Source organism: Lutzomyia longipalpis, chromosome 2, assembly GCF_024334085.1.
Source record: "Lutzomyia longipalpis isolate SR_M1_2022 chromosome 2, ASM2433408v1".
Lineage (NCBI taxonomy): Eukaryota > Metazoa > Arthropoda > Insecta > Diptera > Psychodidae > Lutzomyia > Lutzomyia longipalpis.
This window is the reverse complement of record NC_074708.1, coordinates 35,978,146-36,001,976: the sequence shown is the minus strand read 5'-3', so window position 1 is coordinate 36,001,976 and position 23,831 is coordinate 35,978,146. Positions and strand designations below refer to the sequence as shown.

Genomic DNA, 23,831 nt, shown 5'->3' with positions numbered 1-23,831 from the left:
TTCACACAGTTCAAATTTTTAAATAAATATTTGCCAAATGTTTCCAATTGATTTTTGAACCTTGTTTGATCTTCTACAAGATTACTCTGTCCCGTAATTTTCCTCTAATGAGATCATGATACGAATAATACTTTAAGGCTTTAGGTTAGTTTTAAGGTTTTTAAAGTTCGTACACTCTCATTAAAGTTCGTACTCATATTAGAACACCTAGAACATCTAATAAGAAGAACTACTACCTAGATTTAAAAGAATTCTAGGCATTACATGGAATATAAATTCTTCAGAATTTTTAAAATACCCAAAACTGACGAAAATTCTCTATTTAAAAAATTTAAAAGTAATTAATAAACCTTTTTAAAAATAATAAATCCTGGAATTAGAATTGACTTTAAAATTCAATATCCGGGACATTTCAATTTCAAGTTGATCCCAAAAATCAAAAATTGTGTCTTGTACAGTGTAAATGTTGTTTATCGTAACACATTTTGCTTGTATGGTGGACTGCCTATCTCTCGGTCCCCACTTCGTACTCACACAGCAAGTCCCCACTTTGCGTGCCGTTGGACTACGATCGCGGGGCCAGAGTGATCGTGAAGTATAGTTAGTCGGCGCCACGGAACGCACTTTAGTTTCTCTTGAGACTTTGAGACGAGGTGACATACTTTTTCGAGAGAGAGAAAGAGCTTAAATCCAACACAGAAATTCCCCAGCTATTGTGTGGAATTCCACAAATTAGTCAGTCAAACTATATTTGGAGAAAGTGTCGCTATTTCTTTGATTGTGTGAAGACTTCTATTTGGATTTTGTGAAAAAAGAGGAAAAATCTTTGAGATTTTTTTTAAGACTCTGTGCAAGAATTTATATAAGAAGATAAACTTGAGAACAATTTTCGTCAAAGTGGTACTGTTGTGCTAAACATCTTGATTTGAATGCTACATGAGAAACTTGTTTCTCTTGTGACTTGTTTTAATATCATCGTGCTTCGCAAGTGAATTTGCATGATTGACGATCTATCTTGCGTCGGTTGAAGGTATACACAACATATTGCAAAAGATCGCGGTGCGCATATTGAGAGGAGGTAGCAGCACCATCCAAAGTGAATGCAAGATTTTGGTTGAGGAGGAAGAAGGTATGACTTCCACTATACTGCATCCGATGGCCTGGACCAACGAGAGATTGTGCCTGAGTGAGAATACAGGATTAAAGAAGGCACTCCTCAAGATGATCGTTGTGGAGAATGGAAACTCAGCTAAGAGCAATGTAAGTATAGAATTAAAGAAAATTACAACCTTCCTCGCAATCATCTTAAGACAATTTCAAACACGCGCAACAACCTAATGAGCCCACAGTTTATCTCCAACTTCGTCTCCCTCCCAAAAAAAAGAGCTTAATAATTTATCCAAAAGAAAATCTTCTCAAAATGAGGCAAAACACAAGTCTTGCTCATATGAGAGATCAACAACGCCTCAACAAAAGATCCTCATCGATTTAATCTCCACAATCGCACGTGGAAGTGTTGCGAGCAAATAATTCGCGATCGCATGCAAATAAAAAGCTTATTGTGCAAATGCACACAGAAGTAGAGGCTTAAGCCCCCCCCCCCCTCGTCGCATTTTCACCATCTGCCCCAAGAAATCATGAAAAAAATAGCAAGAGGACGACGATCACGCGCGATTAATGACGTAGCCTCTTTATTGCAATCAATATTTCTGCGATTACTATAAAATTAAACACACGATGATCGTCTTTATCGCAAAAAAACTTTGCCGAGTCACTTGAATGAGAAATGAAAAGTCAAAAAACCTTCTTATGGGCTTCAACACCAATGAAAAGTGATCTAATTTCCAAAAATTTAGCAATACCGAAGGTCAGGAAAACCAGTGTGAGCGAGTTGAGAATGACGCAAAAGTGCAGAAATATTTTGCTAATCACAGGAAATTGATTTGAACGTCTACGTGTAAGAACTACAATACTCAACATTTTCACAGCGTATAAATTGATAAGACAAGAAATATACCCACGAAGAAATACCCGAAGAAAATACCTCAAGTACCCGCAATTGTGTGACGAGGAAGATAACGAATTGATAATTTATTTTTAACGGAATGAAAATTCAAAAAGAAGCCCAAAAAAGGTTTTTTGGCTTCATGAAGAAGAATTTAAAGTAATATTGCTAGAAAACTATTTTTTAATTCATTAAAAGCTTTGAAATGAAATATTATAATGTGTTAAAATTTTGTTTAATTACTTTCTTTGGAATTTTATAATTTTTATCGATCAAACATATTTGAAAAACTATCAATTGATTTAAAAAATTGCTCAGAGGCAAGTGAATTAGAAGATTCTTTAGATATTTAACGAAAAATAATGTTTAAGAAATATCTTAATAATAATTAAAAACTAATTAATAGGAAAAAAAAAGAGTCCCCTTCGAGATTCGAACTCAAGACATTTACGTCAACAGATGCGGGCGTTTGAATCATGCCACGTCACACCACAAAGAATCACCAAGAAACAATGAAAATAAATATCACACCTATTAGAATAAAATTAAAACTTATTTCAAAAAATCATTCAAATTTCCAAGTATAATAATTTTCTTTCAAACTACGCCATCGCGATCTGCTTTTGCGTAAGCGATCGAAGAGTTATTACATATAACAGTTTGAGGTGAAAGTTTCTCTCAAATCGTTTGACGTTAATAACATTAAAAAAAAACGTTAAAAATTGATGCAATTTGTATATGAATGTGGCCACAAAATGCGCACGAGGATGCTCAGCGTGAATAAAAAGAGCACGACAGAAAGAAACTAAAACGATGACATGGAAAAAAGTGTGAAATGACGTCAAAAGTTGCGACAGAAAAATGTATTTCCCAGTTTAATGTTTCAATTTTTGTCCGCTCGACTTTTTTTTATTCATTGTAGCTCCCTCCAGAAATTAAAAAAAAAAAAAAAACAGAGAGAAGCAACTTCCTGTAAAAGTTGCCAAACAAAATAATTCTCGAAAGAATTGTTCTTGGGATTCATTTTTAATTCAATATTCTTTATATTTGGACGTTTTAATAGTCGTAAAATTACTTTCCCTTAATTGGAAATAAATATTCTATTTTTTTCTCGAAGCTTTTTGCCAACGAGGGACAATAAATTTGTCTTTCAGGTCACGCAGTACGATAAATTCTTCGAAAAAATATAATCAAAGACATGACCGATCACCCAAATTGATGGCTTAAGGAAGAATTTAAAAATAGAGCCATTTGATCTTTTTCAGACGATGGGGGTTCTCTAAAAATGGGAGGTAATACCAATAAAGTGGGTTATTGTTGGGTATTTTGAGTGGTGCTATGGGGTACGTCCGAATGGATGTTTATTTATAAAATCGCTACGGAAAAGCAGAGAATTATAATTATTTTCTTTAATGATTATTCGCGCATTGTGTGAAAGTCAATGAACCAAAAACAATTAAAAACGATCGAGAAGCTTCTTCCTATTCCTATCCTATCCTTGCCATTTTCTTTTCCACACAATTTGTATGCAAAAAGCCCCCCTCACAGTCTGATCATAAAAGCTCCCCACAGACAGGCCTTCCTTGAAGAATTATTTTGTTCGAATTCCCTCGCAAAATTGCGACAATTTAACTTTGTGAATTATTACAAAAAGTCATTAATCAATTTGTTAAGTACCAACAAGCCCAATTCAGCAAGTTAGACTTTCCAAAAGGCAATAAAAAGCAAGTAAAATATTATTAATCAACTCATTGTGCTAAATACCCCCGCGCAACGTCATCGTATGACTCGCCTAACCATTTGTTGCATTTGCTCAATAAATTCCTTCATGTCAGTGCAAAAAAAAAACATTCAGTTGCGAGCCATTTTATTGAAAATGAAGAAAAAAACTCGGTGGGGATTGCATTTGTATTAATTTATTTTCTCTGCAAACGTAAAGCAAATGAATTTCTCACTGGAAAAATGTTTTCTGTATATGTTTTTCCTTCTGTTCCGCACGTACACACATTATTTTCACATGAATTGTGTCACATTTTATTGTCGTTTTGTATTTTGATAATGTTCTACCTTCGGTGTAAATTCAGGGGCTTACCATAATGATAATTTTTGGGCACTTTGTGAGCTTTATAAGTCGTTCAAGTACTTAAAATTTGCGATAAAGTAAGATGAAAGATTGATTGTCTTTAAATTTTGATTTATTAACGTATTTTCTTTTGAATAATCATCGAATTAGTCATAGAAAAAATAACATAGATAAGTTCACTAAGGCGATGTTCTGCATTGTCAAAAGACGCAAAGTTCTTCCTCGATTTTCTTTTTTATTATTATTCATTTGCCTAATATTCTATTCAAGTACTTCAATTTGCAATAAAATGAAAGATGGATTGCTTTGAAATCTTATTTGTAATGTTTTTTTTTAATATCATCGAATATCGCAGATAAAAACATAGACAAAGTTCACTAAGGCGATGTTCTGCGTTCTGTCTTGTCAAAGGACGCAGTGTTTCCTAAACTTTTTTTTTCGTAAAATTTTAAAGGATTTGTTAATTTTATAATCTATTCAGGTGATTCGGGTACTTCAATTTGCGATAAAACGAAAAATATCATCGATTATCGCGGATAAAAACATAGACAAAGTTGACTAAGGTGAAGTTCTGCATTGTCAAAGGACGCAAAGTTCTTCTTCGATTTTGTTATTTATTATTATTCATTTACCTAATATTCTATTCAAGTACTTCAATTTGCAATAAAATGAAAGATGTATTGTCCTTAAATTTTTATTTTTAACGCTTTTTATTTAAATATCATCGAATATCGAAGATAAAAACATAGAGAAAGTTCATTAAGGCGATGTTTTGCTTTTTCAAAGGACGCTAAAAAATCTTTTCGTGAATACAAAGAAAATTCAATGCGTTGTAACAATTTAACTCTTTTTTTACATTTAACATTTCAACTTCAATCTTACCTACTTTTATTACTTTTTATATTTTCCATTGTGATCTTTATAAATTTTCGCTACATTTTAGCACTCAATTAAATTTAATTTTCTTCCCTAAAAAAACGTTTAAAAAACTATTTTATTGCTTTATTAATTTTTTTCTTATTTTTAATTTCTTCTTAGAAAACTCAGGTACATTTATTAGCGTCTCTTATTGTCTTTCTTCTACTTGATAAAAATCATTAAATGTCTTTTTTGCATTATCCTGTGACGCTCAGAATTTTATTATTTGGCAAAGAAAAAGATTTTATATTTTGCGCATTAAGAAAATGTGCAATTTTTTTACAGAATGCTTTGCCCCCTGCAGTTTTTTCAATGTCATGATTGTACATTTTTTTTTCTGTAATAAAATGAGAAAATTTGAGGTGAATACTGCATGCAAAAACCCCATGAAAATTACCTAAAATTTATGGTTGAGCTCAAGAACACAATGTAATTCTTGAATGACAATAAAATTAGTATTTAATACTCTTTTGGAGGCATTCGCTCCCCTTGAATCAACCTTTAAGAGATTTTTTCCAGGTGAAAAAAAAGAAGAAAATTCTAAGCCCTGTCACGCATCACCTGATAAAAAAATGTTTTATTGTTCAAATAAAATTACCAAGTCATTTCCTCAAATTAGCAATATAATTGAACAAGTGTTTTGAAATAATTACAAAGACGTTGCGAATGATCTGTTTTTTCGGAGAAATTAAAGAATGGGAGGAAAATTGCCAGCATCCTGCGTGGCTTCCTTTCTGGTACAAACTAACTGATCACCAGTGCCATCTGGTTTTGGGAGATCAGCTCAAAACCACCTAGATCCTACCCACGATCGTACCATGATTAGACGATCCAGTGGTGATCGTGAACAGTGACAGATCGTCCTTTCCAGCAGCACGATCACATTGAGTGAAAATTTACTCCTTTAAGGAGAAAAAAGCTCTCCACAATTTCCTACTTTAGTGCAAATTTAATAAAGACACCGCAACTTATCGCACCGTGACGGTAAATATGTCTCTCTCAAGTCATTTATAAATTTTCTCGGTGTGTAAATATACCACAAAGTCAGGAAACAAGCTCAAGTGATCGTTGCCTGACGGTTCTTTATCAGTAAAAATTACGACAAAAAAATACTCGAGCAGCTACATAGAAACCCCCCCTTGCTTTTGCCCAAAAGAGGCCCAACAAATCGCTCCAATAGAAAAAAATCATCCCACCTAATCTCTGGAGTATAAGTCATTCGAATTATGTATTTATGTATTAAAAAAAATTCCCTCTGCTGTGGGAAATCTTATCAACCTCCATGTATCAGCGAGACAACAAAATCTCGCGTGAGATTGCATCACAAATGGAAAGAAAAATGCGAAAATCTACAATGAAAACATATTTTTCAACATGTAGCAATATTTTATCATATTGCAAATTCAACCGATAGACAGTGGAAACAAGAAAATTTGCATAGAGATGTGCTGCAGAGACTTTGTTTACAAGTGGGGGCGTCAAAAAAAAGAGCTAAAAGAAGAGAAAAGTAAACAATTCGTGTAATAAAAATGTAAAATGAGGTGTTTTGTATTTAACGAGCGATAAGAGATTTTATTTTTATAATTTCTTGCATAATAAAATGAGCGAGCAATATAATATGGGGATTAATCTCACACAGCTATCACACAACGTTGGTGGTCAAGGAACTTTGTTGAAAAAAAAAAGACGATAATTTGCCAAAAGAAATTAAAATAGTCACTAAGGAAAAATCTTTATCTGCTTTTTCGGCGTTTAAATTGATAGAAGAAAATTGTAACAATAAGAAAAATAGGTTATGTAAATAAGCGTCCTTTGGGATCTGTTTAGAGTGAACTCCATTTTGAAGCATATGCTGCTTCAATGCTTTAAAAAATGATTTAAAAATTTTTTGAATTAAATTATCAAGCAAAAGAACGAGTATTTGCATTCAAATCTATCAAAGAAGTGAATAAAAGAGATTTTAATCATTCTAAGCAACATTTCTTCGAGAACAAATCTCTAAATCTTCTAAGAATGTAGTAAGAAAAGAGAATGATAAGACCCCCACGCTCTTGACGACAGGAAGCCAAATTGAATTTCCTGCGAAATCTACTCATTCAACTGATACGGAACTCTTTTCTAAAGAATTCTCCACGCTGCACGATATCGCATAAAAGTAATTTTGACTCACTCCATGGCTCATTGAATGAAATTCCAAAGACCTAAAGAATTTGCTTCAAATGATTCATATTTTTTCTTTCTTCTTTTTTGCAGAACATCAGCAGTGACTTCCTCACAAATCGCAATTTACCAACACACGACAACATGTCTCTACTGAAATTCTTTGCAATTGTAAGTATCTATTTTACATTTAAAATGTTCTTTTACAAGAGATTTCCTTTTGAGAATTTGCAGTGAATTTTTGCGAATGAAATAAAAGAGAAATTCCCCTTTTTTTAAAATAAAATTCGGATAAAGAGGTGTCGCAAAATGACGCACCTGAACCCCCGTTTTTGCCAATTTACTCGAGTGCCGTGAGAGCTCTTGTGCGGCAGCAAGAGGCGTGCAGAGGTTAAAATTAAATCAACAAATTTCACATGTTAAATGCGTTCGCACGTCATCAATGGAACACTTTCGAATTCAACTGAAGACGAACAATTTAGCTTCCGGATCACCCAGTCAGCGAGACATTTACAATGGGGGGTTCCGTTGGAAATGAATGTGCATTCAATTGAAGCTCGCACACAGATTTATCACGACACTTTTCATACCATTTGATTGATCTTGAGAATCGTGTCAGACGTTCAGTTGTCGCGCTCTTCCTACGAAATTCTTACATGGTTTTTGCATGAGAAATTTTGCATTTTGTATTCAATGCACTTCTGCGAAAAGCTTGGCGATCACGTTGGGAATAAAACTTGAGAAGATCCTCTTGAGGAGATCATGAGACTATTTCCAAGTAAGCTTGATCAGCAGAAAGAGATCGTTTATTTTGCTAAGAAGATACTTTCTTAATAAATTAAGAAGAATCTTTCTTAATTTGTTATTTGTTAACTGTTTATGAATAAAAATTTACAACTCTCAAGATCAGTAACAAGATCATTAAAAAAATAATTTTTAAACTTAAAGAAATAGTTTAAAATCTGAATTTCTTTGCGTGATCTTTTTTTTTTGAAGGAAGTTTTTGAGTTTTTTTTTCCGCGGAAATTCACTTTATTTCCTTGACCGATTTCTCCACACAAAACGATCACTGTGATGTACGATCGTTCACGTAAGATCGAATAAATTTACTTAATCACCTCGACTCATTAAAAACCCCATTCTCACGCAGCTTGAGATCCATGTTGATCATTCCCAGAGTGATCACCACCTTGACCATCAAACTTTCTTGTGATCTCACAAATTCAATCGCCCACGATCAATGATCTTTTGCGACAAATGCCTCCTCATTTTTTTGTAAACAATTTTTACGATTAAAAAAAATCCTAAACTAGACTTCTGTGATCGGTGTAACCGTTAAAGATGCTTGACCAAGATCGATCGTGGTGATCGTGGATGGTGAAAAAAAATCTCAATGGATCGCCAAGAGATTTCCGGACAAATGAGTTCGATGTGTGTGAATTTCTTGTGAATGGCAAAAAAGGAGTTTAGTGAAGCATTAAAAGATCAAGAAACGAGTCGATATCACTGGAGATCACTCAGTTTCTATATACTCAAATATATTTTATCGTTCTCTCTCACACTTTTTATTGGATTTGTATTTCATTTCATATATATTGTTGGCAATTCGATTTATATATCTTTATACATTTTCATTCATCCCATTGACGTCAGAGCATTTTAAATGGTTGTCTTCGCGAAGGAGACAAACTGATGGAAGCAGAAAAAAAACTTCTTCTTTTGTGGCTTAATTGTGTGCCAGAGTCGAAATGGGCGCTTCTGTGTGAAATTTTCCTTTGTCTTACAACTTTAAGCTCTTCCCGAGACTCCCGTAGTTCGTGCCTTTTTTTAATAAAATTTTTATCGTGCATTACAAAAAGTATTTCACACACTCATTAAATGAAAATAATTGAGGGAAACAATAAAAATGACGTCAATCCACAAAATAATCTGCTTCAATTCTTTTTCTGATTCTCCATTTTTTTTTCCAAACGTTCTGGCGCCTCATGAGATGATCTTTCACTTTTTTCCCACCCCTTATCTCCATCACAAGCACTCCTTGAGACGTCTTTCACCTGAATTTCCTCCTTGATATTACACCACAGACGTTTATAGTTTGATAAGAATTTTTAATTTTTAGATGCTATCGCAATGAATATTTAAACAAAATTCTTAAATAAATGTTTTTGACTTGTCTGCAAATAAATTAAAATATATGAAACTGATGCGCGCGATCTTCAGCGCGAGAGAAAAATATTAATTAAATATGCGATTGACGCAAACAAATTTGTTAATTATACATTTTATGGGGAGATCCAGAGTGAGAAAAATTTATGGCTAATTCACCTCAATTCTTTACGGTCTGTTCCCAGCCATTCACTTTTTCTCATATCTCAATCTCGCCCCACAAAATACCTCCCATTTTGAAGTAATTAATTTAAAATAAAAGTGATTTCAATCAATTTTTGATTAGTTTTTAAAGAGTTTTGACTTTGACGTAATAAATTAACGTTAAAATAATTGACAGGGAAATTGATCTCGGGAGTCCTTCGGGACGTCTTCGGGAAACCGATTAGAGCTATCTTTCACAGATCCTCCGCAAGAGGACTTTTAGCGACAATAGCGCCACAACAAACTATCAATATAATATTTTTCATCTCAAATTCTGATCTTTTCCACGCGAACATTTTTATATCAAGATTCTCATTAACAAGTCATCAAATACGGCAGGAAATGTCAAAATATTCAGATAATTCAGATAACTTTATTAATAAATTAATAATTATACACAGCCATACTGCGCTTTAATAAGCTACAATTTTCCATAAAATACTTTTTGAAAAATATTTAAAACAATTAATTTGCAATAATCAAGGAAAATTTTCATTTTAACTGATTTTTTGCTGATTTTTCAAAATAAATTGATTCACGGTTGAACTTTTTTTTTAAAACTTTAACGAGTAAATACAACGTAATGGCAATTATTGAAAATGATTAATTGAATAATTGGGTGATTAAGTATAAATTGAGTGCCATGCAATCACCGATAAAGTGTCGGCGAAAAAGGCGCATTTTAATTCATGATCATGAGCTCTCCAGTGATCTTCACTTAACGATCACCATCGCCAATTAATTTCTTATTAAATGCGTGCAATTTTGTATTTGATTTAAGTGCAACCGCGCTGCAAATCATTTTTTCTACAATTTTTTATTGCTTTTTATCTCGGCTAATCCGGGTTTTGAATGTTATTTGACATTTTAGATTGGATTTGACATTGACATTTAATTCCTGTCAAATATTACCTTCGGGTGTCCTTTCGGGTGTCTTCGTGTAATTTTTAAATTCAAATTAACGGCTTTTTTCTAAGCAAATCTCGCACTGCAAATTCAAATCTCAAACTCTCTAGGATTTTCTTTTATTAAAAAATAATAATCAAAAAACTAAAACATTTTTTTATTTTATTCTTTTTTTAGAATGCTTTGGAGTTGAGCGCCCCAGCATCTCCGGTTCTTCTGCAACAGAACAATCCAACAAATATCGTCACACCAGGATGGCTCCAACTATCGGGGCATCCTGAAAGCATAGCTCCAGCTGCCAATGGAATCGTGAGGAAACGCGTAACAGGACCAACTGATAGTGAGATTATTGCCTACCAAGCCCTAACGGCTGATTCGTGCGCCTCAAAGATCATCCCCAAGTACATTGGGCACCGGGAGATCAACGGCGAAAGCTACATTGAGCTCCAGGATCTCCTGCATGGCTTCAAGGAGCCAAGTGTGATGGACATCAAAATGGGTTGCCGTACATTTCTCGAATCTGAGGTGACCAACAAAACTCTGCGACCTGATCTCTACAAGAAAATGATCCTCGTGGATCCGGAAGCACCCACGGAGGAGGAACACAAAGCCCAAGCAGTCACAAAGCTGCGGTACATGCTCTTCCGGGAGCAGATGTCCTCCAGTCAAACTAAGGGATTCCGCATTGAAGCAATGAAGATCAAGGGATCCAGCCCCATAACGGATCTCAAGACAATCAAGAGTGACACAGAAGTGCGTCAGCTTGTTGGGAAGTTCCTGCAGAAGCGTCGAAGTGTCACGAAGGAGCTTGTTAAGAGACTGAAGAATATGCGAGCGCTAATTGAGAAGAGTGACTACTTCAGGAGTCACGAAGTCGTGGGCAGTAGTGTGTTCATCGTGTACGACGATCACCATGTGGGTGCGTGGATGATTGACTTTGCAAAGAATAAAGTCCTCCCGGAGGGCATCCAAGTGGATCACCGGAAGCCCTGGATCCCTGGGAATTGCGAAGAGGGTCTCCTGCATGGCATGGATGAGCTTATAAAGGTTTGCGAGGGAATCTACGAAGATTCCAAGTAAATCAAATAAAGGAGAAAAGTGGAGACGCCAGGCGAGAGATCCCCGAGACTGAGAAACTTCTACTCCAAGTATTAGCAGCCATAATTTGAGAGATTTGGAGGAAGAATACGCCCTCACATGCAAGATTCTAAAGCATTTCCATGCGCTACGAGATCTGTTACTTAACTTTTTTTTTTTGGAAAAAAATCTGTGGCTCAGGGAGCCTGCAAATCCCTACTGCAGGAGATAAATGAGAAGGAGCCCATTGGACAGGGGAATGGAAAACTTCCCGGCCGAATGTACAAAATAGTTGCAAGAAAAATGAAATTTTGAGGCATTTTCCTGTCTCTTTTTTACGTGAAAAAATCAGATATTTTTGACGAGTTTTTGTATAGAAAAAAAAATCATAAAGCAATTTTTGTATTTTGAGCAATTTTCATTTAAAAAATGGCCACAGAGCCAAAAAAACTTTTCCACATTGGAAAAATTTATCAAATAAGATTTTTTTTGTAAGGTGTTTTAGAAATTAAGAGAAAAAAATGTTGAAAATGAGGATTTTTTAAGAGAAACTTTTCTAGTATTTATTGACTTAATTTTCTTTTTCAAAATATGTTTATGAAAATAAAAGAATATCTCTTAATTAAATAAATTGTTTTTCCTTATATTTGTTGGTTGATCGAATAGTGCGGCAGATTTGGTTTTTAACCTCGAAATAATTAAACTAGGATATATGTAGTTTCAATTTTTTCAGGATCGGCTCAGAATTTGATTCTGATTGATTTCCTGTTAAAATTGGGGTCATACAGGTTGTGCTCTCTGAGCATTTTCCCATTTTCATTTTCGCCACACAATTTTCCAAGAATTTGAATAAAATTCAACAACTGGCGCCACGGGTGGTCATAAAAATAAAAGGTTGACATATTTATATAAGGGACCTTCAATGTAGGATTGTGCATAGTTATGCGGTTGTGCAAAAGTCCAAAAGGAACCTCAAATTCAACACTTTTCGCGAGTCTATGCGTCCAGATGCGTGGAGAATGATATCCTAGCATTGAAAAATCTTTTGTAAGAACAAAATCTTACATTTTTTTGCCTTAAAAGTTGCAAAAAAAAACTTTTGTTCTATTTGCACAATTTATGCGTTCTGTGCGAATTAAGACCAAAAAATTACTTCAAAATAAGGCATAAATCGACAATACATAGTCTAGTCATTTATAACCATTTGAAAAATTTCTGAATTTGACAAGTTCTAAGAGCCATATCTTCTGTTCTACTTGTTCGATTTTGCCTTAATTGGTAGGTTTTACAAAACTCTACAACTTTATGCAATATTTTATGAAACAAAAGCCACCATTTTTGTAAAAAAAAAATACTAATAAAAGAAGTAGTTTAATTTTTACAACGACGCTACACGCTTGAAAAGATTTATTAAAAAAAAAAATATTGTAAAAAAATAGTTCAGTTTCCTTTTGTAAAGGAGCTACGCACTAGAAAATGTATTATGCACAATCCTACATTGAAGGCCCCTTATATAAATTTGTCAACCTAAATTCAAATTCTTGGAAAATTGTATGGTGAAAATGAAAATGGGAATGCTCAATGGCCTCAACCTGTATGACCCCAATTTCAACGGGAAATCAATCAGAATCAAATTCTGAGCTGTTCCTGAAAAAATTGGGACTACACATGTCTTTTTAATTATTTTGAGGTTGAGGTTAGAAAACACATTAATTCTACTGAACTAGAAGCGATTCCTCAGTCGATTGCAATAGCAGGGACTCCTTGAAGACTCCTTGGAGCAAATTTTCCCAAAAAATCCTCAAAATTTCATAAAATCCAGTAAAATTTCATTTTATTTACAAAATACGTGGAGTTTTATGTTTACCTTGAACAGGAATCTTCTTCCGGCTGCGAGAAAAACTTCCTGGCGCGTTGTAGAACTTCCTGGGCGGCTTCATTGGAGCCATTGAGGTATTTTGGGGTGAATTCTCTGTAGGCAATGCAAACTCTTCTTTCCTTGATATCCTCCCGGAGAACAGAATGCTCCCATTGGTACCGCGGAGGGCCGTACAAGACAATCAGGGATCTCCTTGGCATTGGAATCCTCACCAAAATATCCTCTTCCGGACACTTTTTAGCTTCCTCCAAGGGTTCAATAAGATGCTCTCGGTAGGAGTCCACAAGGCAGAGATTGTACCTCTGTTTATCACCATGATAGGGTGCCAGGGTGAGTACGGAATCCGTCAAGCAGTTCACAGTAACAACCCTCTCGCCCCAAATCCAACAATCATCAATATGTGGATCAATTGAGGCTCCCCTGAGTGGATCATACTCCAATGAGCACTGCTCTATTGTCTGATAATCCTTCAGGAGTGAAACTGTGTTGAATTTTTCCTGGACAAAGCGAGAAAATCCAGGAAATCCCCGAAATTGCCCCGGCTGAAGTTTCATCTTCTTAAAATTTGTCTTTGGGCCAAAGTTTTGCTTCCTCCTCCCACTCTGGGATGTATCCCAAGGCATCCCATCAATACCACACATTAACTCCTCCTCCTCCGAGTCTGTGATAAAGTCCGGAAGAACGAGAATTCCCGGAAAATCAATTCCTTCACTGTGATTCTCATGTTCCTCCAGAACTCTATCAACATCCCATCCGGGGATGAGTTTTTCGCATTTGTAGCAGAAAACATAAGATGAGAGCTCCTGAAATGAATTTCAAAGGATATTTAGTGGAATTTTAGATGATTTTATTGTTAAAATCAAAATAATTGAGGAAGACATTACCTGATATTTGGCCAGGAAGTTTTCTTGTTTTATTCCGTATTCATTCTCACACAGAAGACAAGATCTACGTCCTTTGCATCCACAAGGTCTTGGGTAATCCATTTTTACTCAGATTTTAAAGGATTAACTAGGAATAACTGGAAAAATCCACAAGAAATGAGACACTCTCAATACTCTTCTTGAAGACAGAATAGTCAACATAACCTCAAACTTAAATTCATTGAATTTCTTACACGTAAAAATCGCGTGTAATAAATGTAGAAAATGTAAAAAATAGCAAAGCCAATGGATCCGGATGTGCAGGAAAGACCCCGAATTTCAGAGCGATTTGTGGTGAGTCCAGAAGAGGATTTAATGAAGAATTGATGAAAATCTAAAGATCTTCTTACAGAGTATCATTGTAACTGTGCTGAATGGCGAAAAATGGGTGGATTCGTGTATGGAATCAATTCTGCAGCAGGAAGATGACACTGTGCGGGAGATTTCAATTTTTGACGATTCCAGCACGGATAATACAGTCCAGAAGCTTCTGGAATGGACATCTAGATTTATGGAAAAATCAATAAAGCTTCTCATAACAAAAAATACATCCGGATGCCCCAGAGGTGTGGGATTCGGAAGGAATCGAGCCATTGAAGCATCTTCTGGGGAATTTCTCTGCTTCCTGGACATTGATGATGAGATGCTCCCCTGTAGATGTTCTAAGCAGTTGGAAATGGCTAGGAAGCACCCACGTGCTGTGAGATTATTACATTTTCTCCAGATTCTCCTTCAAAATTGACTAAAAAATGATTTTCTTTCAGATCATTGGAGGAAGATTCCTGCGAGATCCTGAGGGATCCACAGAGAGATTCACAAGATGGGCAAATGAACTGCCTCAGGAGAAGCTTAGGGTACAAATTTATACATCCCACGGGCCAACAGTGGTAATGCCAACGTGGTTCTTTCACAGAGATGTCTTCCTGGCTGTTGGAGGATTTTCAGAAGCAGGTAAAGGTACACCTGAAGATTCAATTTTTTTCCTGAAGCACCTGGATTTGGGAGGGGAAGTCTTCAGACTGGACGACACTGTTCTACGCTACAGATACCACGAAGGAGCCACAACATTCTCCATCAATTGGTGAGTACTTATGAGGAAGATTCTTTTGAAGATCTTCTCACCTTCTTACCTTCAGGGAGACAATCTGGAATCTCAGGATGAAGCATTTAATAGAGAATGTTCTGTGTAAACCTCCCTGGAATGCAGGATTCACAATTTGGAATGCCGGGAAGCAGGGCAGGCGCTTCTATCGAGATCTCCCAGAAAACTTCCGGAAGCTGATCAGGTGCTTCTGTGACGTAGATCTGAGGAAAATTGGTCATCCCTATCAACCCTATGATCCCGTGACGAGGACCAGTGGCCAGGAAATCCCTGTAATTGATTTCCGGCAAGCTCAACCGCCTATAGTTGTGTGCATGAAAATGGTGCGACACAGTGATGGTCATCAAAACAACAATTTTATTTAACTTTCTCCCCAAATTCTCATTCCAGGATCTCACTGATGGTGCTTTTGAGGAGAACATCAACAGTTTGAATCTCACGGAAGGAACTGATTACATTTTATTTTCCTGATTGTACAAAAAAAAAACAATTTTATATTAAAAAAAAAGAAATGAATAAAAAATTATCAAAAAAGGTTTAATTTGAGATGTTTAATGGAGTTTTAGATGTTAAAGAGCCCAACAATGGGGCAATGATCGCTCCCCATGACTGGTGAACGCATGATACTATCCACAATTGCCGGAGCTAGACGCTCAGAGACAATGAAGTAGTCAAGGCGCCAGCCTACATTCTTCGCTCTGGCGTTCATCATGTACGTCCAGAAGGTGTAGGCTTTGGCTTGCTTCGGGTACAAATGACGGAATGTATCGACAAAGCCGAGGCAGAAGAGTTTGGTCAAGCTGTCTCGTTCTTCCTGTGTGAAGCCGGCGTTCTTCTTGTTCGTCTTGGGATTTGCCAGATCTGTTTCAAGAAGTTTTCTTTGTTAGAACAGTTTCTTCATTAAGGCCTAACCTAAGCTTTTTGTAAGAAACGCGTTTTCGTTGTTTTTTTTCTCACTTGCTCCTTGTCAAATTGTGTCGTACTGTCACTGTCAAACAAGAAACGCGATTTGTTTGACAGTGACAGCGCAACACGACAAGGAGCAAGTGAGAAAAAAAACAACGAAAACCGTCTTCTTAACAAAAGATATGGGTACAGCTTTAGAAACGTACCTATTTCCTGATGAGCCACATTCATGTCCCCGCAGATGATAACAGGCTTGTTCTGATCAAGCCTGCTAACAAACGCCTGGAATTTCTCGTCGAAACGAAGACGTTTTGGGAGCGTTACAAGACCACGCCCCGCATTCGGCACGTAGACGCAAACAAGGTAGAACTTCTCAAATTCCGCCGTAATGGCCCGGCCTTCTTCATCCAGCTCAGCATCCCCAATGCCGTACGTAACATTCATTGGCATTGTTTTGGAGTAGACGGCAACGCCAGCGTAGCCACTGTGACAGAGCCAATACGGATGGTAGCCCTTGACGCGTGCCTCAGGCGGCATATCGTCATTCTTGCACTTTATCTCCTGCAAACAGAAGATGTCTGGCTTCTCATGCTCAATGTACTCCATGCCCCCTTTTCCGATCCACGCCCGCATCCCCGAAACATTCCAACTGGCCACCTTCAGCTTAAACGCCGCGCTATGCCCAAAGTCAATTTGCGTATAGTCCGTGGAAGTTTTATTAGCCCTCGGCTTGCCATCCTTCTTCGCCACTTCAGCCCCACCGTTCTCCCCTGCGAAGAAAGGTCCGATCTTTGATGTCTTGTGCGCTTCCACCAGAAAGCAACAAAGGAAAAGCGCATAGAAAAGCACATGGGAAATTACTCGCCTCACAGAGAGTAAATAATTGATTTTCTTTTCTCATTTTCTTTCTTTTATTCATCTTTTTTTTTGTTTTTGAAATCGGTCACAGTGCGCGCGTCTGAAAGAGATAAAAATCCTTGTAACTCCCTTCTAATGACTTAGGTACACATACTTCATCAATTATTTACCCTGCGTGACTTCCTGCGCTGAACATGCAAAGGGCTTCTGGGAGGAGAAGGGGGATCACAAGGAAATACGCAACGGTGCGCTCCTAAAACGCGATCGCGACAGCCAAAGGGAGCTATTGCCTAACTGTTCTGTTAACTTGATCCGATTTTGATAAATTCTAACTGTTTTGTAGGCTTTTCTAGTTAGGTCTTGAGGATTGATCTTTGAGCAGACTTACAAACTAGACTACAACAACAGAGTCTTCTGAACGCGGATTATCTGATTTTAACAACTGAAACTTAAGACAGACTTAGTTAAAGATTTCTGAGTCTGAACTTGAAAACCGGAGCATTATCTGTATAAAAAAAAATCAAAGAATTCATTCAAACCCGCAACCAGAAGAAGCCTTAAGTGCTGAAGACTATAAAGTTCAGTTACGCCTGATCCACAATAATCTTTTAAATCTCCTAACTTTACGTACTTCTTCGGATCTTAACTATTGTTCAGGGCCTTAAAACTTAACATCAAGTTAGAGAAAAGCCAAAACGTTTATGTAAAAATTGGCAAAGAAGAAAATCTCAGCAATCTTTCGTTTTAACCAAAACCGAATTATAAAACCGGTTAGAACTGAAGATGATCGGAGTTGTAGCCTTTAAAGAATATCCTTAAAATCCTTAATGTTCCGTAGTCTTTAAGGTCTTAAATTAAGACCCTCAAATTGTTGTCAAGGACTTCAAAAGTTTCATTTTGACTAGAAAAGTTAGACGTTGCTGTTAAAGCCTTTATCAAACGATAAGATCTGATCATTAAACCAAATCCGATTAGTAAAAATCTACAAAAATCAAGACCTTTCGTTTACGAATTTTAAATCCTTCAAAAGGCCAATAAACTCAGCAATAGACCCCTCGGCAATTTCGATTAAATTTTGCAAATAAATGGCCCTAATCAGCGACCAAGAAACCCTTAAAATTTTTGAATTTTGTAGTGAAATTTCAACATTAAAAAGTGAATTTCAAAGATTTCTTCATCGCTGAATAAGGCCCAAAATTAAAGAAAATAAATAAATGAAAACTGCTTTAGAAAATTTCTGGACAATCCTTTTTTTTTTTTAGAAAAAATCCTGACACTCACAGAATTTATTTTGAAATATTATAAAATTATTAAAGAGTCAAAAAGGAGGAATTGAACTTATTGGTTTTGAATTACAAAGAAAATTCATTAAAGAAGAAATAATTCAATTTGAAATTAAGAAGAAATGCCCGCCGTGGCTCACAAAATTCCCACAAACAAAAACTATTTACCCGTCTTGGCGGCTGCTTTTGCCTTCCTGCCGCGCTTTGCTGGACTCTTTGCTGGGCTCTTGGATTCGACTTCTGTGGGAATGAAAATGGGTCGTTTGTAAGGGATTCCGGGAGATGAAGCAAGAAGGAAGCTTACCTGCTGTTGTTGTTGCTTTGGCCTGCCTTCCCTTCTTAGCTTTGGGTGGTGAAGTGGCTTCATCTGCATCATCATCGGCGGGTGCGGCCCTCTTGCCTCGTCCTGTTGCCTTTGGGGCTTCATCGTCTGTCGCCTTCTTCCTGCCTCGTCCCGTCTTGGCACCGGCACCATTAGCTACGGGAGATTTTGGGGACTTTGGGGCCTTCTTTGCTGCTCCACGTTTCTTTGGGGTGGCCTTCGCCTTAGCCGGAGTGGCCTTCTTCGGAGATCGCACTGGGGATGCTGCTGCATTATTCTCTTCAACTTCTGCCGATCCTGTGGGGCTGCTACTCTCTGGTTCCTCCACCTTCTTCACCCCACGGCCCTTCTTCTTTGGGCTTCCTGCCGCCGCGGCAGCTTTCTTTGTGCGCCCCTTCTTTGCCGGACTAGCTTTCTTTGTCACACCACCCTCAGCAACGCGTTTCCCGCGCTTCTTCGTCTCAACGGCTGCCTCTGGAGCTGCTTGTGCACCCTCCTCAGCTGTCTCAGCCTTCTTCTTCCGTGGAGCCATGTGAATGCGTCACTGTTCACTCTTTCCTGCTGAACAAAAAATAAATCCCCACACACAGACACACCTTTAGAGGAGATTTTCCACCAAATGGAGCCACGCTTCCGGGAAAAAATGCCGCTCAGCGTCTTCCCGGCTAAAGCTTTTCACGAAATTCCCCATCAAAACCCCTTTAAATTCTCTCAAACTCCCCCCTAAATCCCTCCCCAGACTCCCCAACATGCCCCAGAAGGAGCCACGATGCCCCAAAAAGGAAGAAATGAGCCCCACACTTACCCAAAAAGTAAAGATGTCCGTGAATTTTCTGCCAAACAAATGCGTTTTTCACGCACAAAGGGCGCCTGCTGGAGTTTAATCAAATGAATTTTCCACACCACAAAACACAACGAAAGCACGCCCGGATATTCGGGAAAATGGAGCTGTGCACAAAATACCTCAAATCGTAGCTGCAAGGGCGGAAAGTCGCGTGAAAACAGCGGCGTGAGTTCTTCCCCGGAAAAATTGCTTGGAAAGCTGTCACAGCTTTTTTGAAAACGTGACAACAACTTTGGCGCCTTTTCTCAAAGACTCTGTGGCTCTCTTTCGCACTCACTCATCTTGTATTACTGCATCTCTGTCTACGAAATATTCAGCCGACGTTGGCTTATTCATTTCGCCAAAACGAGAAAATTACTCGGGTATTGTCGTGAAGGGAGAAAGCAATACTCTCTGTGAGTTTGAATGTACAAGAGTGAGAGAGAAGAAAGGTAAGAATTGGTAAGATCTTAAGACGTGGCGTAAAATCAAAAAGGTAAGTAGAAAAATGTGTAATAAAATGTAAAAAAATATCTTAGGGATTAGAAAAATTAATTTTAAAATAAGGAAATATAATGTTAGTTTAAAAACTTTAAAAGTGAGTTTAATTAAATATGTGATAGGAAAATGTAGCAAATTATGTAAATTCAGTAAATTACATTAAATAATTAATTTAATGTGGAAAAAAAGCACAAAAAAGCTTTAAAAATATTGATTTACTTAATAAGAGATTTTTAAATTAACAAGAAGAAAATGTAGAAATAAAGTTTAAAAATTTTGTTTCAAAAGAATGATTTCTCACAATGTTTAGGACTCCCAGTCGATCGCAACGCTCTAACGTTTTTCTATGACTGTAAAAATTAATGCATAGCCCATTAAGAAATCTTTATGTTCACAGGGCATTATTAAAGTAATTCTAATAATAATAAAATGAATAAAATAACTGATATTGATTAAAAAATTCAAGAGATTAACTTGTTTAGTTAATTTTTGTCATATAAAATTGATCAAACAGTATTGTTTTCAGAAGTTTATTGAATAAGAATCTTTAGAATCCTAACATTAAATCTTGTTAACATAAAGAAATAATTTTTGAAATTTAATTTTTTTAATCTTTTACTTAAGTAAAAAATTTAATATCATGAAAGTTCTGAAGGCGCGTACAAAACCAATTTTATAGGAAATGTAATAATTCACGCTTATAACACTATTTTCTACATCTCAAAGTTTACGCGGCAAAGCGTTCTCAACATAAATTCATGCATGTTATATGCTCTCATGGTCATCATCAGAGCGACCACAACATTCTTTCTCACAAAGATATTGCGATTTATATTAAAGTATTTTGTTTAAATTAAAATTAATATCATCAGCATTTTTTTTTTATTAATGATTCATCAATTTTTCTTTTATCATCTCTCTGCTGGACGAGGCACATGCCATGCTTTCATGCTCATTTATGCGCAATCGCAACTATTGATTCCCAACAGGGATGTATTTGTCGCGGTATCTTGCCCCAAACATATTCTCCGTTAGTCCCCCATCGTGAAATTTGCAATTATTCCAGGTGAAAATTCCCATTGAATCTCCACCAAGGCTAATCTAAGGGACATCCCGTGGTGCTGATGTTGCGAATCACAGTTCTGTACCCTTAAAAACGACACCATATCACAGTGAAAATCTCGTGTCAATTGTGGGTGGAAGGTGAAATCTTTGGAAAATAATTTTTCAGAACTTCAAGTGTTTGGTGCGAATTAAATTACCGGCAAAATCCAGTGCGTGGGTCAACGCAAAGGGAAAAAATGAGTAAATATCAGCAAATCTCAGCACATGATGGTCAGAGTCAGGATGATTCGTTGGAGTATTTTATAAAATTTCCAACATCCAAGAGCGGTGGGGGTGCAGAACAAAATGGAACTTCATCGGAGGCAGATTATGTTTTTATTCACAACGAAAATACTGTTCCAATTGTCCTTCTACTTGGTTGGGCAGGATGCCAAGATAAATATCTTATGAAGTACTCCAAAATCTACGAAGATCGAGGGTAAAATCTCAAACATTTCCCCAACTGTTTATTTGCTGCATCTGTGGTGTTTCACTCAGCACCATCAATCGATTATTGATTGTTAATGCCTAATTATTTATTAATAGAACTGCTTTCCATAGAAAAAAATCATTACAGCATCTAATTGTCGATTATTACAATCAATTTTCTCAATTAATCTTATTTTCGTTGTTTGAATACTTCAAAATCATTCATTTTTTAAAGTATTAATTAACATTTTTTTTTACTTCTTTCATTTTTTTTCAATAAAGATTAATAACTGTTCGCTACACAGCGCCTGTGGAGAATCTCTTCTGGAAGAGATCATCACTAAAGGTGATCGGGGAGAAGATCCTCAAATTAATCTACGACATGAACTTCGATGCGCATCCACTTTTCTTTCATGTTTTCTCAAATGGCGGTGCCTACATGTATCAGCATATTAACTATGCCATGCGACGCTCAACTCGACCTGTTCAGGTGTGGGGTATGATCTTTGACTCGGCACCGGGTGAGCGTCGCTTCTCGAGCCTCTATGGTGCTATTAGTGCAATTTATGGCAGGGAAAGATCATTCAATTGGCTCGTTTCCTTCCTCATTTCCGCCACATTGACCGTTATGTGGCTAATTGAGGATGTTTATTCGGTTATCAGGAGTTTTTGGAACCCCCACGAGCCACCTCTGTGGAATCCCATGAAGAATCTCAAAAATGCTACTCATTCATGCCCACAGATGTTCTTGTACTCCAAAGAGGACACCATCATTCCGTATCAGGTAAATTATTATTCAAAATCTGATCATAACCTCAAATATATCTGAAATAAATCTTTTGTTTTGCAGGATATTGAAAGTTTTGCAGACTATCGACAGAGTAAAGGGGTTTTTGTGAAGAAGATCTGCTTTGAAAAGTCTGAGCATGTGAAACACTTCATTGTGCATCCGCAGTACTACGTGAAATGCGTATGCCGGTTCATCAGCGACTGCCTGGCATCATATCAGGCTTCTGGTCCATCGACAAAAATCGATTAAATCTTAAAAGAAAAGAATACTCTCTTTTAACAATAATATAATCAAACATTTCTCAATTACTTGCAGCACACACATTGCACAACTTTCCACTTTTTATTGGTGATATTAGCAAGATGGCGGAAGATCTTTACTTAACTTATAGTTTTCTTATTCGAGAGAAGTAAAATCAAGAGCAAAAGGACATTTTGTCAGCCTTAAATATACCTTTGATGAAAGAAAATATCTATTGGTTAGCAGAAGTGCATTTTCTTGTCGAATTTGAGATGCTTTAATAGGAATTTCATTGGTAGACAAATTAAAAAAAAACGAAGATTGTTGCAATTATAGACATATTTTCAGGTATAAAGACATAATTCTTAGAGAAGTAATCACTAAAAAAATCAATTCTAGGGTACTTTGTGCCGTGCAAAGCAGAAAATTAGGTAGTGTAGTATCAAATTTAAGCGAAAAAAAAACTAAAAATACCAAAAATACTTATAAAAATTCTTTATTTGTGGATAATTTATATTTCTGTTTGATGGATATTTCAATAAAGGATTACCTTTATTTTAAAAATTAAATAAAATATGGATTTTTTCTTTTTTTTATGATATTTTTATTTCTATCAAACGATTTTGAATTGAAAAAAAAAAAGATTTTCACAAAAAGGCGGGATTTTCTCTTCTGCCATTTTATACATATTTTACACGAAACTTGAATTTATTACCGGGTATAAAATTATCCATTGGCTCAGAACAGAAGGCCGTGTCTTTTGGTTGACGTCTTCGCGAAGCAACTTTTTGGAAGCGACTTTTTGCGAAGACATAACCTCAAAGCAACTTTTTTTTGGGCAAAAAAGTGAGAAATACGGGGAAAAAATGCATTGCAGTGCCCCCGGAGGGCTTCCCGTATGCCCCTAAAGTCAATTTCCACCCGAAAATTCGCACAGGAACTTGAAGGAAGTCATATTTGCAATTTCGTAAAACATTTTTATACACTCAGATTTTGGCCCAAAGATAACACAAGGAAAAGCCGGGTGATGAAAAGGAAGTTCCTAAGATCCCTTAGAAACTTCCTGGTGCAATTGGCAGTCATCCTGCTGAAATTCCAGGCCCTTATGGTACTTTCCGGGCACATATCATACCGTTCCGGAAAGAAAAAAAG

At 36.5% G+C, this 23,831-nt stretch overlaps 5 protein-coding genes across 8 annotated transcripts; 3 read left to right on the top strand and 2 right to left on the bottom strand.

Annotated features, from left to right (window-relative positions):
- Positions 1-581: 581 nt before the first annotated feature.
- On the top strand, positions 582-12,150 carry LOC129790500 (inositol-trisphosphate 3-kinase A). Of its 3 annotated transcripts, none has more exons than XM_055828001.1 (3): positions 582-1,260; positions 7,260-7,337; positions 10,620-12,150. In XM_055828001.1, exons 1-3 carry the CDS (start codon positions 1,132-1,134, stop codon positions 11,520-11,522), a joined length of 1,110 nt encoding a protein of 369 aa, XP_055683976.1. In that variant the 5' UTR covers positions 582-1,131; the 3' UTR covers positions 11,523-12,150. The 3 variants fall into 3 exon arrangements, with proteins under 3 accessions (XP_055683976.1, XP_055683977.1, XP_055683978.1); XM_055828002.1 differs by lacking the exon at positions 582-1,260 and adding an exon at positions 5,874-5,990; XM_055828003.1 differs by lacking the exon at positions 582-1,260 and adding an exon at positions 7,007-7,161.
- Positions 12,151-13,336: 1,186 nt separating this feature from the next.
- On the bottom strand, positions 13,337-14,388 carry LOC129790484 (alpha-ketoglutarate-dependent dioxygenase alkB homolog 4). Its single transcript, XM_055827982.1, has 2 exons — positions 14,283-14,388; positions 13,337-14,201 (listed from the first exon to the last, which is right to left on the bottom strand). Exons 1-2 carry the CDS (start codon positions 14,382-14,384, stop codon positions 13,383-13,385), a joined length of 921 nt encoding a protein of 306 aa, XP_055683957.1. The 5' UTR covers positions 14,385-14,388; the 3' UTR covers positions 13,337-13,382.
- A 76-nt stretch (positions 14,389-14,464) lies between these two features.
- Positions 14,465-15,967, top strand: LOC129790483 (UDP-GlcNAc:betaGal beta-1,3-N-acetylglucosaminyltransferase-like protein 1). The gene is made up of 5 exons (XM_055827981.1): positions 14,465-14,615; positions 14,674-15,021; positions 15,086-15,402; positions 15,458-15,746; positions 15,814-15,967. The coding sequence occupies exons 1-5, from the start codon at positions 14,568-14,570 to the stop codon at positions 15,892-15,894; spliced, it is 1,083 nt and encodes a 360-aa protein (XP_055683956.1). The 5' UTR covers positions 14,465-14,567; the 3' UTR covers positions 15,895-15,967.
- On the bottom strand, positions 15,779-19,878 carry LOC129790481 (exodeoxyribonuclease). Of its 2 annotated transcripts, none has more exons than XM_055827979.1 (5): positions 19,598-19,878; positions 18,775-19,350; positions 18,639-18,710; positions 16,536-17,099; positions 15,779-16,284 (listed from the first exon to the last, which is right to left on the bottom strand). In XM_055827979.1, exons 2-5 carry the CDS (start codon positions 19,322-19,324, stop codon positions 15,986-15,988), a joined length of 1,485 nt encoding a protein of 494 aa, XP_055683954.1. In that variant the 5' UTR covers positions 19,325-19,350; positions 19,598-19,878; the 3' UTR covers positions 15,779-15,985. The 2 variants fall into 2 exon arrangements, with proteins under 2 accessions (XP_055683954.1, XP_055683955.1); XM_055827980.1 differs by having other exon boundaries at positions 18,775-19,353; positions 19,598-19,873.
- A 1,205-nt stretch (positions 19,879-21,083) lies between these two features.
- LOC129790480 (transmembrane protein 53) lies at positions 21,084-23,253 on the top strand. The gene is made up of 3 exons (XM_055827978.1): positions 21,084-21,659; positions 21,932-22,433; positions 22,500-23,253. The coding sequence occupies exons 1-3, from the start codon at positions 21,418-21,420 to the stop codon at positions 22,686-22,688; spliced, it is 933 nt and encodes a 310-aa protein (XP_055683953.1). The 5' UTR covers positions 21,084-21,417; the 3' UTR covers positions 22,689-23,253.
- The last annotated feature ends 578 nt before the right edge of the window (positions 23,254-23,831 follow it).